The sequence below is a fragment of the Calliphora vicina genome, chromosome 1 (assembly GCF_958450345.1).
Source record: "Calliphora vicina chromosome 1, idCalVici1.1, whole genome shotgun sequence".
In the NCBI taxonomy this organism is placed as follows: Eukaryota; Metazoa; Arthropoda; class Insecta; order Diptera; family Calliphoridae; genus Calliphora; species Calliphora vicina.
The window spans coordinates 172,114,355-172,134,652 of record NC_088780.1 but is presented as its reverse complement, the minus strand read 5'-3'; the positions used below and the strand labels follow the sequence as shown (position 1 = coordinate 172,134,652).

Below are 20,298 nucleotides of genomic sequence, written 5' to 3'. Positions count from 1 at the left end.
CATTAGCTAATTCAAATTTAATCTATCGATTTTATCAATTACACTGTGCCACAGTATATAGGTTCGACTCTACTACCAATGGGTAGTAAAACTATTTTTTGGGAAAAAAAATTTTAACAAAATTTATTTGGCGGACTATTAGCTATATTATTGTCATATAAAGTTAAGCCGTATCACAAAGTCTGAATTAGCTGTTAACCAAAAACTGATGACACCTTTTTTAGAGGCCCCACTGATTTTCAGTAACTTTGGGGGCCCATAAAAAAAATCGGTCACCAAAATGGACAAACTGAGTATAGGATTTTACTACCCTTTGGTAGTAGAATCGAACCTATACTGTTATGATCTTGTGTTTTTCCAAAAGTCTTCATTTGTTGCATAGTGTTATAAAACAACTTTCGAAATATTTTTTTTAATTTTTCTTCACACAAACCACATTCCTTGCGTTCGCGGAACCTTTTCAGTGATAATAAATAGGGAAGTTGCGAATAGTAATTACAGTTTCTTTGTGAATGCGAATGGTGTTGAAAGTCAACATCAAATACATTCGTTTAAAATCGTTTAAAATCGTTAAAAATCAAACCGGTGAGTTAGCGGTAACGGTAGCCAACCTTTCTTAATATACAACAAATACATAAATAATAAATAAAAAACCACTTACTTAACTTACCTATGTTTATACTAGGCCATTGTTAGTTTCAACACTTTTTGTGGGCTCATCCTAATACATAAGAGTATTTATAAATAAAAATGATTAAGAACTATTGTACATGTATGTCCTTGACAGGAGGAGTTGCCAGTAGATATCCAGTCAACTAATCAGTCGACAGCCAAAAGAGCGCGAATAAAGTTATAAACACTTTTGTGCATAATGGGAGAAAATGGAACCAAGCAAAAGGTGAAACGTATAGAACAATATTCCCATTGGATACTGCTTAGTATGTTTGAATATGCTCGAGTCCTGGATATAATCGATTGTCGCTTAGATCGCAAGAAAATTATTGTATATCCTGTCAACAAGTGGATGCGGATAGGAAAGACGATTGTCCGTATGATAATAATAATAGCATATTGGGACGTTATTCCATCAGTATACTTTGACTTGCAAACAACTCCAAGTAATGTTCTTCGTTTATTTTCGGTACAGCAAATAATTTCAGTGGCGGTTTTTAGCACTGCTCTGCTCATATTGAGAGCACGCAATGATGTCAAATTAATTGAAATGATTAATCGATTTATACGATTAAACAAAGGAATAACTGAAATAACAAATAAAAATAAATTGTTTTGTACGCAGTTTCTGATATTAACTTGTCTGAAAGGTTGCATTACTATATTGGGTTACATCAATGAACTGCCCACCCTTCTCAATGTTGAATCATCGAATTTAAACAAATGGTTTAGTATCGTCATTGGAGTTTTTTTGTGGCTAAGTTCTATGTTTGTATTAGATGCCTGTTTTATAGGTTTTATGATAGTAGCACTTATGTATGGAGACTTGGGTAACTATTTGCAAACAATTATAACTAATATGAAAAATATAGAACCTGGAAACAAGTTTGGCTCTTCTCTGACAACATATCATCGCATTAGGTTGGTGTGTGACTATTCAGACAAGTTGGACAGTATTTCTCAAATGTATAGCTGCATATACAAGGTCACCAAGGAATTCGTAGATATTTTTCAATGGCATGTTCTGTATTACATATATTACAATTTTATGGTGATTTTTCTGCTGCTAAATCACTGTATTTGGCAATATATTCGTACTGGCTATGTTGATATTATTAAAATATTTATGGTCGTAGTAAAAATTTCAAACCTGGCTTTGATCATAATGTGTGCCAATCATGTTGTGAACAAATCGGAGATACCCAATCAACTTAATCTTGATGTCGTCTGTTCAGACATTGACATGCGATGGGATACCAGTGTAAGTGTAAAAATTTATACATATTTATTGATATTGTTTTATGTACAGTAGACCGACTTACAGAAAAGTGTATTTGTTTTTATGTAGTGAACATTATTAGGCGACATAGTACAAAAAAGTACAATATAAATCAATGTTAATATACATACATACATACATACATACATACATACATACATACATACATGCATACATACATACATACATACATACATACATACATACATGCATACATACATACATACATACATACATACATACATACATACATACATACATACATACATACATACATACATACATACATACATACATACATACATACATACATACATACATACATACATACATACATACATACATACATACATACATACATACATACATACATACATACGTACATACATACATACATACATACATACATACATACATACATACATACATACATACATACATACATACATACATACATACATACATACATACATACATACATACATACATACATACATACATACATACATACATACATACATACATACATACATACATACATACATACATACATACATACATACATACATACATACATACATACATACATACATACATACATACATACATACATACATACATACATACATACATACATACATACATACATACATACATACATACATACATACATACATACATACATACATACATACATACATACATACATACATACATACATACATACATACATACATACATACATACATACATACATACATACATACATACATACATACATACATACATACATACATACATACATACATACATACATACATACATACATACATACATACATACATACATACATACATACATACATACATACATACATACATACATACATACATACATACATACATACATACATACATACATACATACATACATACATACATACATACATACATACATACATACATACATACATACATACATACATACATACATACATACATACATACATACATACATACATACATACATACATACATACATACATACATACATACATACATACATACATACATACATACATACATACATACATACATACATACATACATACATACATACATACATACATACATACATACATACATACATACATACATACATACATACATACATACATACATACATACATACATACATACATACATACATACATACATACATACATACATACATACATACATACATACATACATACATACATACATACATACATACATACATACATACATACATACATACATACATACATACATACATACATACATACATACATACATACATACATACATACATACATACATACATACATACATACATACATACATACATACATACATACATACATACATACATACATACATACATACATACATACATACATACATACATACATACATACATACATACATACATACATACATACATACATACATACATACATACATACATACATACATACATACATACATACATACATACATACATACATACATACATACATACATACATACATACATACATACATACATACATACATACATACATACATACATACATACATACATACATACATACATACATACATACATACATACATACATACATACATACATACATACATACATACATACATACATACATACATACATACATACATACATACATACATACATACATACATACATACATACATACATACATACATACATACATACATACATACATACATACATACATACATACATACATACATACATACATACATACATACATACATACATACATACATACATACATACATACATACATACATACATACATACATACATACATACATACATACATACATACATACATACATACATACATACATAACATAATTAACTTCAACACTTCCCCTTGATGTTTAGTCCTAATTTCTGTCGAAGATATTTGCGTTGTTGGGGTTGAAATGTTTCGTCGTGATATCTGCAAGTTGTTCTTGAGATACAATTTGATTAACTTCTTTTTTCCTTTCGACTACTTTTTCACGGATGATATTCGGGATTTTGTGCAAGTCTAACTGCGGCTGAAGTATGTATCTATGTGGCTTCAGCACTCACCAAATTATTTCGTTGGTTGTTTCTGTTGCTGCAACTACTTCGGCTTCAGTTTATAACAACTCCAGAAGTTGATATTCCAGTTTTCATACCTCCACCAAAGTAGACAGACTTTGGTGGAAGAGGATATTATAGCTAATTCCATAATTGATAGTCCAAACGATATATCTGAACACTCTTTTAACACGTATCATGTCTGTGTGTGACGGATTTTCTAAAGTTCTGGATAAAAGTCCAATGTTGTATGCTAAACTGGGTCTAGTTCCTAGTATCAAATACATTATACCGCCAATTGCTTGTCTATAAGAAAATTAGCTTTCTCTTGATTCTTCTTTTTCTTCCCCAGACTCTGAAAGTTCGGTATTGAAAAATTTACAATTTGACTTATGGGTCGATTATGGATGGCAACCGAACTTCAGTTGCCAGAGGGCAACCACAAAGTTGATGCTGCCAGTTGCCATCTGTAATACCATTTAGGCAACTGACAATGCAACTGAAGTTCGGTTGCCATCCATAATCGACCCATTATTAAACTTATCCAGTAGCTTCCTGGCATAGACTTCTTGACTAATTGTTAGATTTTCTATATTTCTTTTAAGCTCTAGTCCGGTTTTATAATTGTTTTGTACAAAAGCACTTTGTATTCCAAGATCAAGATGGATACCGAGATATCTCACATGGCTCTGTTCTGGAATTTAGATATTATTTATCCGTATGGAAGGACAACTTTCTCGTCTTAGAGTAAATGTAGCGTGAATACATTCTTGTATGTAATTTTTAAGCAGTTTATGTACATTCGCAGGTAGTAATCTAGTAATTTTGTGTATAAGTCCAAAGTGCCAGACTTTATCGAAGGCTTTAAAGATTTACAAAATCACATAAATTCGGAAAGAAAATATTAAAATCGAAATAACTTGCATAGAATTAATTCTTAATTCCATTTTCGATATCAAATTAAACCATTCCGATAATGAATTAATTCATACTGCCTCTCTTTTTTTATGTATACTAGGATCGCCTGGTGGTCGAAATTCGACCAGTTTTAAAACGCTTTTTACCAAGTCTATGGAAAGAATTTTTTTATATTGTGCAAATTTACAGACAAAAACCTTTTAAACCATATATGTTTCATCAATATTGGTGGACAATAACATACTTAAAAGTGTACCACAAAAAAACGTGTAGCCTATTTATATATAAGATTTATTTTAATTTCTAAAATAAAATTTAAGTGGAAAAATCGTCGGCATGTTAGAGAATTTACAAAAGAAATCGTCAAACGTCAAATCACTAAATTTACTCAAAAAAATAGTCAAAATGAAGTAAAATCGTCACACCTAACACCACTGTTGTGTAGCCCTTTAGTACAGTACCTAGATAATAATTGATAACGTCAGGATTTTATTCTAAGCGCGCAATATACGTACTTAGAGTATAATCTATGTGTAATCCAACACATCATGCGATAATTATAACTTCGATTACGATTTAAGCAGATAGTCAGCTTCTATTTAAATCTTGTTTTTATTTTTCAATAGACTAAACATAAATAAAGTGCCGTTTCTTTCTTGTTTCTACATGAAAATCAAAATTAATATATATTTACATGTTAGTTTAAAGTTGGTATTATGGTGTTGTAAGTGAAGTTGTTGATCTTAGTGCCATAAAATTATAAATTAGTTAAATGAAAATGGAAGGTTTTTCCTCCAGAATTTTTTATACAAAAGTATTCTTTCAATTACAAAAGGTACTTGCCTTAATAGCATTGTAATTAGGGGTGCCAGACGTAATGGTTTTAACAGTACATGTACTGATTTTTTTAATTGTACTGTTTTATTCACACTTTGTACTGTTTTTAATGCAACAATACAAAAATACATACATATCTCTATTTTAAAATTTTAGAACAAAAAAAATTCTATGAACCCCAGTAGAAAATGTATAAGTTATGAAAATGAAACAAATGAAAAACAAGAAATTAGGATTTTGGATAAGGAAATTTTATTGAACTAATTTTGATATACCTTTTTTGGCTGACTTCAAAAGAAGGTAAAGGATAGAACAAAGTAAATTAATAAAGTAGACTCAGTAGAACAGCTGACTATTTTTTTTACTTTGGTCTAATCTGTCAATTCACTTGTGGTTGTTGTGGCGAAAAATACAACAAGCCCAAAAGCAAAAACAACAACAGGCAACTTTGACAGCTCAGACCTTAAACCAAAAACAAAATTGCTTGTGGTTTTTGTAAATGTTGTATTTGTTGTAGTACTGTCGCTACTTTATTAATTTACTTTGGGATAGAACAAATGGGGAATATATAATGAGGGGAAACAAGGATGAATACAATATCCAGCAACAATGATACATGCAATTGGTAAATAATTTCACACTTTTCACTTTAGGTTTTAAAATGGATACTATTGTTCTTTCTATGAAATAATGAAATAATTAATATCTTGACTTACATAGAGTTGACTGTAGTGTCTTCCCCACAGAAATATGTTAGACCAAGATGTATTAACAAGGTGGCAGCGTAACTACAACAATTACAACAATACAAGAACAATAATCACTTTTGTTTGTGCAAAACCGTGTAAAGTGTCCAAAAAAAAATTCACAAAAACGCACTTTTATAAATGAAATAGTTTTTTTTAACACTTTTAAATATTTTATACACATAAAGCGGTGACAAATACTCACTTTTTTAAATATAAAATAATCTTTTTAATCTTATAACAAATTTAAAATTTTTTGTAAACAAGCTTTTGACATTTCACAAGGCAAAACACGAGTAGAGCAAAAAATAGTCAGCTGGCGTTACGCTGCCACCTGGTTAAATATGCCTTGTGTTAGACTATGTTGTTGTTTTTTTTTTTATTTTATTTTTATTCTTCGTAGATTTCGTTGGTTTTCGTTGATTTGTCTTATTATTTAGGTATTCAATTTTCATAAAATTTTTTGGCGGCTACCTCGTGTAGCAATATCAGAAAATTGAATAATAAAGAAACAGTTCTTCTGATGTCTATGTTAATGCACTTTTGAGACTAAAGCAAGTAGTGTCTCCAGTTTCGTCTATTATTATGTTCTCATCCGACAATTACATGTAAATTAAATATATCAGTTATTATACTCACTAAACATATATCTTGAATGTTCGAAAAAAATATGCTGTTTTTCTTTGACATTTGTATTTGAATTAAAATGGAAAATTAAAAACAAAAAAAATATGTTTAAGTGCAAATAAAAGAAATTTCGGTTAATCGGTTAACCGACACAAATTAATCGGTTCACCGATTGAATACTCTACTATGTATGTAATAAAAAATAACAAATTTGAAAAACTGAGTATTTTCAACATAAATTCAAACATTTTATTTCAAGATTTTACTGAAGTTGTTAAATTGTACTCAATTAAAAATATTCATATAGAAATCTCCTACAAACAGAAAAAACTATTGACCAAAAATAGAAAGACTTTTTTTTAGCCTATGGAAAATTATCCTTGCAGGCAATTAACAATTATAATATAATAAAAAATAAAAAAAAAAAATATAAAAAAAAAACTTATTATAAAAAAAAATTAAGAATTCATATAAGCCAAGGCGTATTAATCAGGTGAGAGCGTCTCGGCAACAAATACAACAAAGACAATATTTGTTATTTGTCAAGAGATTGAGAATGTCAAAACAGAAAAATTAAAAAATAAATAAATAAATTACTGGTAATTTTTTATAAATACGTCGAACGGGAATAAAAATCTTAGTGATTACAATATAACTTTTAAACTATCCATTTAACAGTGTCCATCTGTTTGTGTAAAACCTTAGCATGTCCAAAATACATAAACTAATTCTTGCAAGGAGATGTAATGAAAATCAGCATTTAGCTTTGTCTGTCTGTTTAAAATATGTACTTACAAGTCCAAAATACACAACCTAATTCGTGAAAAGATTTTGGTATTGAAAATCAGCATTTAGCTGCATGTGTAAAATACTCGCGAATCCAAAATACACAACATAGTTCTTGTAAGGAGTTTGACAAAATACACAACCTAATTCGCGAAAGGAGATTTAAGCATTAAGCTGTATGTGTAAAATACTGGCAAATCCAAAATACACAACCAAATTCTTGTAAGGAGTTTGGTAGGTATTGAAAATCAGTAAAATGAGAGTCAATCTTGAAAAAATTTTATGTATTTTCAACAAACAAATACTAATATAGCTTATTTTGTTTTTGCAGATATTATTGTTGTTGTTTGCTGTAACGCTGTGTGAATTTCGTGTGTATGAGTTTGAATGTTTATACTATAAACACTATTAACTTTATAGAGTGGAATTTGTGTAATTCAAGATTTATGTATTAACGATTTGGCACAGCCGAATATAACGTTCTAACTTGTTCCGTATTTTAATGTATTATGATGATGTATTTATCTACCAATGATTTAGCATCCTACTTTATATAATTCTTAAATAAATATAACAATATACATATTTAAATTAATTAAACTAAATGATTTTATTAGTTGGAAAATATAAGTAGATACATAGGTATACAGGAGTATTTAAGTATATTAAATTATATTCAGCTTTAACGGTCGAGTTATATGGATATGTATATTGATTACGTCGGTATAGAACATTTTTCCTTCACTTTTTTAACTTTGTACCTAAAATTATATAAGACAAACATATTATTTATAGAAGCTTACAGTACTATTGCTTTTATTGTTTTTAAGGTTTACTAATTTATTATTTTTTGTATTATATTTAATAAAATTGAATGCATTCTTAATATACTCCACGATGTGGTTACAATTGAATGCGAAATGTTGTTGGATTGTTAAGCATTAGTAACTTTAATATCCGTCTGCAAATATAATAAGCAAAATAGGAAAAGATACTTTAGTTTTTAATGAATAATTTTAGTTTCTAATAAGAATTGTTATCAAATTAAATAAGGATTAAATACTTTAAATTTTGTTTATTTGTATGTGTCCCTTTTGTGGTACATCGACATATGTAGCGATATGCGACATTTTGTACTACACACGTAGTACTTTTTGTAGTCATGAAGTTTGCTTTGTAGACTCTTAGGAATTTCATCTATTGTTCTAAAAGAATGTTTTTATTAGTTTAAAATTATAGTTGTAAAACATTAGCAAATAAATATATACACATGTATATACACACATACATACCATTATGTATGTTAAGAAGTTTTATTATTGTCGAGTAGAGTTTTTTGAAAGTACATATAGTAATTGCACTTGAGAAAAGAAAATAATTAGGATTAAGTATTAATTTTTAATTAATTAATTACAGAACTTACTTTTTGTTAATAAAAGAATTTACAAATTTATTTTCAACATTTTTTTGTAGCCCATGATCCGTTGTTTAGCCTTTTGGACCTTCAGACGTCTATTTAAATGCCTTACGCGAAAATGTATTCTGCATTTGAAGAAAAATTTCTTTATGTTTTCGGGTAGTTCTACATGTGTGCTTTCCCTGACCAAGTGTTCATGAAGTTTCCGGCAGTGTGATATTTCCATGCCATTTATTTTGTGGAATACACATTCTAACTTCTTCACGTTTGCCATAAAGTGAATTGCCGGCTTTTTTAGGGAACCTCTTGACACCTGGTCAACCCATGTAAATGAATTTTGATGGCATTCGTAACCTTCAAGATTAAGCTTTCTAATAATATATCCAGATATATATTCTAAAGCATACTCTTGAAGGGCACCAATGTCATCAAAATTCGCCACATCTAGGTCATCGAGATCATGAGTATTTTCTGCATCCTGTTCTTGGAAATCATCAAACATGAGCAGGTCCATATTTTCCGCATCGCGTACAACGTTTATGGTTTGATTTGTGGAAGTGAGCCACTCGGTATTATCACTTTGGACATTACCAGTTCCATTTAGGTACTCTGTGTTTCTAGCTAAAAAAAAAATTAAATATTTTTAAAATTTACAAAAAGGATATACTATTTTAAACACACCCAAAATGTATTTTCGTAGCCTGTATTTAAATTCCTTTGGAGAAGGGTGATCATTTAAACCACCTTTACTACGTATGGCGCCAAAAAAGTGTTCCAATACATCTTGATTTAGACGACTGGTTACCACATATGACATTTTGAACTTCTGGGCGACGTATTCGTAAAGCATCACCAAAGCTTTGTTGGATATTAAAACACCCTTTTGAAAAAACTCCAATTTCTTTTTCCCAGGAACTAGTGGAACTGACATAAGCTCGTTCATTTGTGTCAACTTGAGTTGTTGATTTTCTAATGCGTTTCCGTATGGTTCCTTAATGGATTAAAATATGTTGTAGAATATGGTCTTACTGAAACAGAAGATTATTAACCTTTCCAGGGTATCCAAATGTATTTAGTGACGAATTAAGAATATCGAACCAGTCGTTCACTAACTGAACGAAGTCAGCTGTTAGAATTGCATTGCAGAGGACATTACCTAAGGAGTAACACCGTCTAATGGCATTCACAGAAAAAAATGGATTGTAAATACAATTAATTTTTTGCATATACAATTAAAAATTTGTTTGTTTTTGAGCCAACAACAATTTTTGTGAATATAACCACGGGATTTAGTATTTTTTATAAAAAATTAACTTATTTTTTTTTCAATTAATATTTTTGCTTTATTAACTGATGAAATTGTTAAAAACAAAATATATTTTTAATAAATGTGATTGTCGAATTTAAATATGTTTTGAATTAAAATTATTGTTTTTTTGAACAAACCAATTGTTAAATCTGAAAAATATTTTCAATAAAATTGGTTATTATAGTAATAAAATATTTTGTTAAATTTCACACACATTTTAATTAAATATATTGTCTAAATAATGTTAATTATTTAATTAAATTGGTTGTTACGGTAACAAATAATTTTGTTACTATTACAAACAAATTCAAAAATTTTTTTTTATTATAGCTGATATTTTCAATGAAATTTATTAACCAAAACAATTTTTATTTTTTAACAATAAATTTTATTGTTTTTTTATTCTATTTTTAATTAAAAAAACGCTGTTTTTGATATTAAATTATGGTATTTTTTATTCTTATAAAGATATATACATATTTCAATAATAAAAAATGATTTTATATAAATAAAATTATACAGAGAAATGCAATAGGGTTTTATAACTAATTAATTTGATTACAAATGATAATTTTAAAAATTATATGTATATCATTAGTTAAAGTAAAGAGTTAATTCAAAAAAAAATTATTTTATACATAAATTTGATGTAAAAAGACATTAACATTTTATAAAACTTGCAAGTTTTAAATTTTTTTTGGCTGTGGGCATTTCAAAAAAGAATATTTGAATAAAAGTGTAAAATATTTCTGATTGTTTTGGAAACTCTAGATTAAAAACAAACATTATTTTGTATAAAATATCTACAGCAGTTAAGGTAGTCATCATGGGATACCTTATTCCATCAAAATATATCGAAATATTTTTAATATCTTCTAAATCACCTAACACTAAAAGTAATGGCTGTATACTTATTGACTGCAGCTTCATCAAATTCAATTTTGTTTCCAGCTCTTCGGAACTTTTGCCCATTATAGCAAATGATTCTTGAGAATCGACAATTTTTTACGTTGTTTGGCCCCATTAGGTTCCGTTATTACACTTAATGGCGGTGGAAATATATGATGAAGAAACCAAAACGTTCCAAATATTTTTGTGTCTAAAATTAAAAGGAAAGGGAACTGAATAAAAATAAAATAATTAATATTATATAAATTATACATTTACCTTCGTTACAGCCTTCTAACTTTTTGAGTATAGCTGAAGCAGTCGAGTTAACGACTTTATTCCGCAACAAACTAAACAATTTTCCCCCGTAATCTGCTCATTTGGTTTTCAATTCTTTAGCCTTTGGAAACTTTAGTTGAAAGTCTATTGATATCTATAAAAAAATAAATGAATTATAAATATTAATAACTACATCTACTAATCAATAAAAATACTTACTAATTGAAATCCTGATGACTATTTATATTCCGGCCACTCGTTCAATATTTCCAATGTACTTTTCTTCTCTTTCATTTGTTTAAATCTGTAGTAAGCACATTTTCTCCAGTAGAGGTCAAATTCCTCCGGTGATTAGTTTCCAATTTTTAAAAGGTTCAAACACTGTTTCCAATCGGATTCCGGATCTGTAAATAAAGAAAATATTACTTTTCAGGTTTATTTTAATTTTTGTTTTAATTTACCGTGTTCATCACTTTCATCTATTTGGGCAAATAAACAATTTATCACACAAAAAACAATTAATACAATTTACCATTTTTTTTAAATATTTTATTTAAAATATTGTTTCAACACCAATTTAATGTAAATAATCACTTTATATAAAAAACACTTTAATTCTTACAAAACACTTGACTTCTTTACTGTCGCATAGATCAAACAAAACTGAAGATGTTGTTCCCTTCTTTTTTCTTTGTTTTTCAAATCTTGTTTCGTTTTGTTCTGTAATAATGTCAGTTAAACATTACTTCTTTTATGTATGTGTGTATATAGGCTGCATATAGAGCACATATTAGATTTGCAAACATATATTGTTGCTAAGTTCTTTAATATGTGGTTTTGTAACGAATTTAAACATTGTTCTTGTTTTTTACATTTTTTTATACGTGTCTTGCATTCCGTTAGAAATTCATTGAGATTTTTAACAAAACTATTTGTCAACATTTTTAATTGAAAAAAAAAGGTTGAAGATTGTTATATTAACAATGTTGATGGTAACTTCTTTATTTTTATATTGTAACAAATGTTTTTTTTTTAAATAATTAAAAGATAAACCAAAATGTTTAAAATTTACAAATATTTTGGCTTTATTAATAAAAAAATTTTTTAAATCTTAAAACAAATTTAACAATTTAAATTCTTATGCAAAATATTAAAATTTTAACACAAATTTGGCAAAACTAATAATCAATTCAATTTATTGAATTTTTTTTTTGATAATTGTTATATCAACATCCTTCTTAATTGTATTAATTAAGCGTGTTTCAATATAGAAATTGCTAATTAACAACTAAAGTTGTTACACGGATTTTGGACACAATTTTTTCTGTGTTGGCAGTGGTATTAGAAAACAGCTGCGCTGCTAGCTTTACTTTTTGTCATCCTGTGGATTTTGTAGATACAATTATATACACATTTATTTATTGTTAAATGAAATATTGATGTACCTGCTCCTTTGACCGAAATATGTTCGTCGGTCAGTTTAAATGTAATAGATACATCGGACTTATTAGTGTATGTTAACAAATCAAGGATCGTTCGAGATGTTAACAGTTGGTTCTTATAAACTAAGCCTGTATCTAAATAATGATTCCTTATTAATTTTAACAGGTGTGGTGGATCACAGAAAGTAAATATCTTGTCATTGGGATTTTCAGGATTAGGAAACCATGGTTTTTCTTGAAACAAAATGTATAATTAGTATCAAAAACATAATAACTAATGATAATTACACAGCGCTACGATGGAAAAAAAAACTTGGTTAACGACCCAGCGTGGGTTATAGGTCTTGCTGAGTACATTAAAAATTGTGTCAAACAATTTCAGAAACACCCTCAAATTCAGAAGTTATTCTAAAAAAAACCGTTTTCAGTGATGTTCCCCAACTTATCGACCTGTAACTCCGTCAGTTTATGCATATATTTTATGAAAGTTTAATTGCCTATCCATAATTGTTTAAAATTTTGAAATCGGTCTAAAAATGTGTGAGTGAGAGGTACTAAAGTACTACGACCTACCCTAAATCAGTTTTTTAAAAATAACTCAAAATTTTGAGTGTGTTTCAAAATCTTTGAAAACGGATTTAGTATGTCCTCACCTAGGCCTACAGCCCCCATTAGGTCGCTTTTCAAGTTCTGACAAAAAGTGTTATTTTGTAGCAGAGTGTTATTTGTGTTAGTTATGTGCAATATTAATTACCATGTGTTTTTCAGGAAACCAGAGTTTTAAATCTTTTTTCTTCGTGCTTATGTTGGTCCAAATAGACAAGAATGACTGTTATAGCATTAAAGTCATGTGTAGTGTATGTATGTATTTATGTATATGTGGTTTACGGTGTAGTAATACTTACCTACAGATACACCTAAATCATTCCACAACTTACGATTAGTTGGGCCCATATCACATACCATCGCCACCACTTGAAAACCAGCCTTGCTTAGGGCACAAATTATGTTTGACAGAATCTCCTTGGTCATTTTGCAGTCGTAGTTGTAAAATCCGTTGCTTCCACGATTTTTTTAGACCTCGAGCAATAACGACTTGAACATAATTTGCAGGTTTTCTGACAACATCACCTATTGAGTCGTATTCGTAGGTTTCCGCTACCTTCATTTCGTCGAATACTAGCACACAAATCTTATCTTCAATTGACATATCAGTGGCTTGACGCATGAAGTCAATTGAAGTATATAAAATGCCTTCATTTAAGTCTATTTTTCGACACCAACATTGTAAAGTGGACACATGAGGTAGTGGAAACCCTTTTTTATATAGGTGATTATAGGCCCTTGGTCCAGACGCGTGCAAACATATTGCATTGGAAATATCGGTCCACTGCCACTGGATTGTTCCCGGAGATTTTAATTTCCTAATTTGGCCCTCTGTAAAAATGGTTCTCATGGCGTCAATTGCTTTATTTGCTTGAGCGAGCTGTAGTTTTAAGTCTTTGTTTTCTGTTTCAAGTTCGCGAATTTTTTCCAAATACTTTTCACTTTTCTCTGCAAATTTTACAGGGCTAGATGCATACCATCAATTGCGATTAAAAAACATTACAATTATACCAATTTATACAATAGTATGCCCTTACTCAGTTTGGGTTTGCTGTTCACTATAATATTCTATTCTGGATTGTTCTTCCATAGGGGTAGATATAGGGTTAAAAAGGTCAATCATTGGATTATCAATATTTGGAAAGGAGAGTTGGAGTTCATTGGGAATGGAAGAATTAATGGTTGTGGGAACTTCTATACATTGTGGATATATCACTTGATCTACAGAGTCCATTCTAAATAAAGGAAAAATATATATACGAGTATATATATGGTCAAAAACAGAATTCTGTTTAATTTGAACAAATATTGTTAAAGATTTTTTTATTACATCAATAGCGTTTTGTGTGAACAAAAAGAAGTACTTCAGCGTGTAAAACCAAAAACTTCTATAATCACGTGGATGTGACTCGTGAAAAACTATATTTTTTAAAAAACTTACGCTAATGTTTTCAGTTTTTAAAATTTCCCCTATTTATTGATGAAAAACGGAATTTAAAAAATCCCGAAAATCCCGGTATTTAAAATTAAAAAATTCCGGGCTTCGGGATTTAAGAAATCCCGAAAACCCCGGGATTTTCGGGAACGGGATTAACCGTTTGGCATCTCTAAGCATGAAACATCTTAAATTATCAAATTATTTAATTAGCAAATAACGTTTGTACACAATTTTCAAAATATCTAATCATCCTATTCCATCTGATTCCTATTTATTTTAATTTTGCATTAGAATAATAAAAAATTACAATAAAGTCCCCACTTGTAGATTTCCTTTCGCTTAGGTCCATATAAGATTTATTTCATGTTTAGATGTTCATTCAAAGAGAATACAAAAAGTACCATTCGAATAAAGAAAATGCAGCAAAAATAACCCCCTTGAATTCTCACTCATGACCATATACGCTTAAAGACAAAGTATTAAAAAGTCTCCCCCTAGAATTATAACTCACTTAGGACCATATATGCTTAATTTCATGTTTCTAAGTTCATTGTTATAGAAAATTCAAAAAAGTACCATTAGAATATAGAAAAAAGTACTAAAAAGCCCACACTTGTTGTTTCTCACTCACTCGGGTCCATATAAGCTTTATTTCATGTTTATAAGGTTTATTGGTGAAGAAATTACAAAAAGTACCATTCGAATAAGTAAAAAGTACCAAAAGTCTCCCCCTAGAATTCTCACTGACTTAGGACCATGTATGCTTAATTTCATGTTTCCAAGTCCATTGTTATAGAAAATTAAAAAAAGTACCATTATAATAAAGAAAAAGTACCATAAAGTATCCGCTTGAATTTTCACTCACTTAGGACCTATGCGCTTAATTTCATATTTCTAGGTGCATTATTATAGAAAATTCAAAAAGTACCATTAGAATATAGAAAAAGTACCAAAAAGCAGCCACTTGTGAATTCCCACCAACTCGGGCCCATGTAAGCTTTATTTCATGTTTCTAGGTTCATTAGTGAAGAAATTACAAAAAGTACCATTCGAATAAAGAAAAAGTACCAAGTCTCCCCCTAGAAATCACTCTCACTTAGGACCACAAATGCTTAATTTCATATTTATAGGTCCATTATTATAGAAAATTCAAAAAGTACCATTAGAAGAATAAAAAAGTACCTATAGTTCAGTTCTCACATTTTGGTACCTAAATATTATCCCCTATTCCCAACACTAACTTCACTCAGATACATATCAGCTAACTTAAATGTCGATAAGTGAAATAATTTAAAATATTAAAAAAGTACCATTATGAGAAAAGTACCAATTTACCTTTTCTCCTTGCCACAATTATTTATGCTATAGACATGTCTCAAAAGATTAAAATCTGTGTTAATGTGCCAAGAAAAAGTATGTTTTAAAAAAAGTACCAAACTGTTTACCCGGATTTGGTCCAATATACTCCTTGGCACTCGAATACCACCCTGTTAGTTAATTTTTGTATGACCCCTTTCACACTAGGCAATTTAGTTGCGCAAGTCTCTTGCCCAACAACAAAACAGCATGCAAAATTTTCTTCTCCTCAACCCGACATTACCTCTGGTATCTACAAACACAAGAGACTTGCGCAACTAAATTGCCTAGTGTGAAAGGGGTCTATGAATCCAGGAACCAATGTTAAAAAAACTATTAAATTTGGCTTAATAATTTCAAATAAAATGTATTTTCCCGATTTTATACCTTTTTTGATACTTTTTTTATCCCCATTGCGGTGGTAAAATTATATTCAAATAAGATTCTGTATCGTGGTGGGAGATCATAATAAAATATTCGTATGTCTATGTCAAATTATAGAAAAACATATTTTATGAAAAAGTACCAAAAATAAACACAATTTTTATCCCTTAAGGGTTTGAATTTCCAAAAAGTACCAAACTTATATTTTTTATTTTTTGATAAGTAAAGAATACGATTTAAAATTTGTTTCTATGTTTATTGGTTTAAAATATTCATAGGGTGCCAAAAAAGTACCAAAATACAGTTTTTACCCATTTTCTCCCCCAAAAGGTTCGAATTTTGAAAAAGTACGAAACACCTGTCAGCTTTTTTTTTTAAATGGAGTAACATGCAATTTTAAGTTTTTTTTTGTATCTTTATTAGGTTTGAAGATATAAGGTTACCGAATTTACCCGTTTTTACCCTTTTTACCCCCTAAACGTTCGAATTTCCAAAAATCCGTTCTTATCTGATCGTTTTGGGGAGGGAGGAACCCACAGTTAAAATTTCATGATTTTAGCTTCAGTCGTTTGGGCTGTGCGATGATGAATCAGTCAGTCAGTCAGTAACGTTACTCTTTTATATATATATAGATATATGTATTGCCGTGTGTTACTAAATCTCCAAAAAGGAACCTAAGGCCATTTACCCAGCGTACTGGTGAATATACAAGCCGCTAGGTGGTAGTAAATACCGGCGTGTGTTTCACCACACGTTGGTACTGATAGTGACATTGGTAATTAAATATTTTTTGTAATTACGACACAATCGATCTAATGTTAACCTTGGTTTACGTCTAAAGGTAGGGTCACACATGACAAATATTTGACGAAAAAGACGTAACCACTAAATAAAATACATTTTAATTCGTTTATTTATTTCAAAAACTTATTTTACTTAGGATGATTCAAAACAAAAAATTTAGTTTTATTTTATTCCATGCTGTTTGATCTTACAAAATACTTCTAAGAGTGACCACGTCTTTTGAGCAAATATTTGCCGCGTGTGACCCTACCTTAACTACTTTGAAACATTAATTGCAAATATACTTTCCAAAATACATATCATAAACAACATAAATAACTAAAAAAAATTGTACCGATCAAAAGATTTCAAAACACTTAACAGTACCAACGTGTGGTCAAACACACTGCGATTTTTAGAAAAACTACGCGTCAAAAACAACATTTTTTTCCAAAAATATTAAAAATGATATCATAAGACGTTCCTGAAATGTTCATCAAAAAATTCCATCGTTTAAATTTATGAGTTAATTAGAGAAAGAAATATATATGTATGTAAGTTTAAATAAACTTAAAATTAAGTTATTATTTTAAAAAACTGAAAATCAAAATTGATTTCATGGAAAATTTGTGAAAAATGGAACAAGTACCTAAAAACCACAATCAACCATTAATATACAGTTGATGGATAACGCTCTATTTTATATTGCCTTTTCATTGAGTTTACAATATGTTCAGTTATATCTCCTTAGATGAAATGCTTCCTTTTCCAATATTTCGGTTTAAAATGTCCCACCGTAAAACATGGTGTTGGGTCTTTGATGGTGTGGGCTGTATGTCAGCTGCAGGACCTGGCAATTTTGTATTCATTGAAAGTAAAATGAACAGCCGAGATTTTGGTTTACGTGGTAGTTCACTACGTGCGAACAATCAAGTAGAGTCGAAGGGACCCCGTTTTGATGTAAATTTTGATGTCAAATTTGATGTAAAGCCGAGATTACTTACAAAATTTTGACAATTTGAAAGTAAGTAAATTTTGACTCTGACTGTATAGAACCCTGAATCGCTAGGGAGAATTTTCAATATTTACACCTATAACTGCCAATTTTGATTTTGATATTTTTTCATATTTTCATATAGTAAAACCCATGACAACAATATAAGGTACACTCAGTAGAAAATAAATTCTCAATTATACAATTCTTGTAACAAATTGTATAATTGAGAATTTATTTTCTACTGAGTGTACCTTATATTATTGTCATTGGGTTTACTATAAGAGAACAATCTGTCACGTACGTTATGTCACGTACGATATTAAATTTAATTTATTATAAAATCATCCAATGATTGTTTTTATTCAAATATGACGGATTGTAGAGAAAAAATATTTGGATTAGTGTAAGAAATTAAAAGAAAACATAACGCGTCTCACGATTCGTAAATTTGGATGCGATATCTTGGTCAACAATGTTTCGAATGATCGTACTATCTTTTTAAATAAAGTACCCTCTGAATGGAACAAAAGATCAAATACTTTTTCAGATACTCTTATTTTTGGAAAATCTATTCCACTCTATAGGCGTACAAATGTCACGTACGATGACATGGAATTACCCATATGTAGTTAATATAAAATCAAAAAAATAAATTATTCATACATCGTTTTTTTTTTTTTGTTATATTTTCAGGTGGAAAAATTTCTCAGTCAACGCAAAGCAGAAAATCTCGAAATCAAAATTTTGGGATTCTTTACCATGAATAATCAGTTTATACTTTTAATATTATCAGCAATAATTTCGTATTTATTCTTAATTATACAATTCGGAATGAGTGGTGGATTATAAATATCCATATACATATATACTAAGAGCTAGTTTCTGGGATAGAGATAATCTACATTCCTCGCTTAAACCTAAATTAAACTAAAAATTGTGTTTCTCACTTATTGTTTATATGCTATATAATCTAGGTTTAACTGAGCTTCATTGGTGAGTTAAACCTAAGTATAAAATGCCAAAGCACAAACAGATGGAAAATAAAATAAACAATTCAGCACAGCAGCTCTTTGTTTTTATTTGCTTTATTAACATCAATATAATTTATAATATACATTTTATATACATTTATGTCGCTTTTTCTTTTAGAAAGTTAAAATTTACAAAAAAAGTTATGTAACGCGGTTGCTTTTTCTTATAAAATGTATAGTATTGCCATATTTATATGAAAAAATTTGTAGAATAAACATGTGATTTGACTGAAAAGTATGGCAATGCTAACAAAATTAATCCACTAGTGCAGGGGTGCCCACAAGTTCCTTATGGAAGAGTAAACACCAATACAGTTAAAGAAAATCTACTTTTTATTCAATATTTGTTG

The 20,298-nt window shown here is 29.3% G+C and overlaps 1 protein-coding gene across 1 annotated transcript; it reads left to right on the top strand.

Annotated features, from left to right (window-relative positions):
* The first annotated feature begins 871 nt into the window (after nt 1-871).
* Gr93a (Gustatory receptor 93a) lies at nt 872-19,766 on the top strand. The gene is made up of 2 exons (XM_065504399.1): nt 872-1,933; nt 19,611-19,766. The coding sequence occupies exons 1-2, from the start codon at nt 872-874 to the stop codon at nt 19,764-19,766; spliced, it is 1,218 nt and encodes a 405-aa protein (XP_065360471.1).
* The last annotated feature ends 532 nt before the right edge of the window (nt 19,767-20,298 follow it).

Bases quoted from the DNA above. Each gene is read 5' to 3' on its own strand.
- Gr93a (XM_065504399.1), top strand. From the start codon at position 872: ATGGGAGAAAATGGAACCAAGCAAAAGGTGAAACGTATAGAACAATAT. The intron at 1,934-19,610 runs GTAAGTGTAAAA...TTATATTTTCAG, and splicing joins ACATGCGATGGGATACCAGT to GTGGAAAAATTTCTCAGTCA.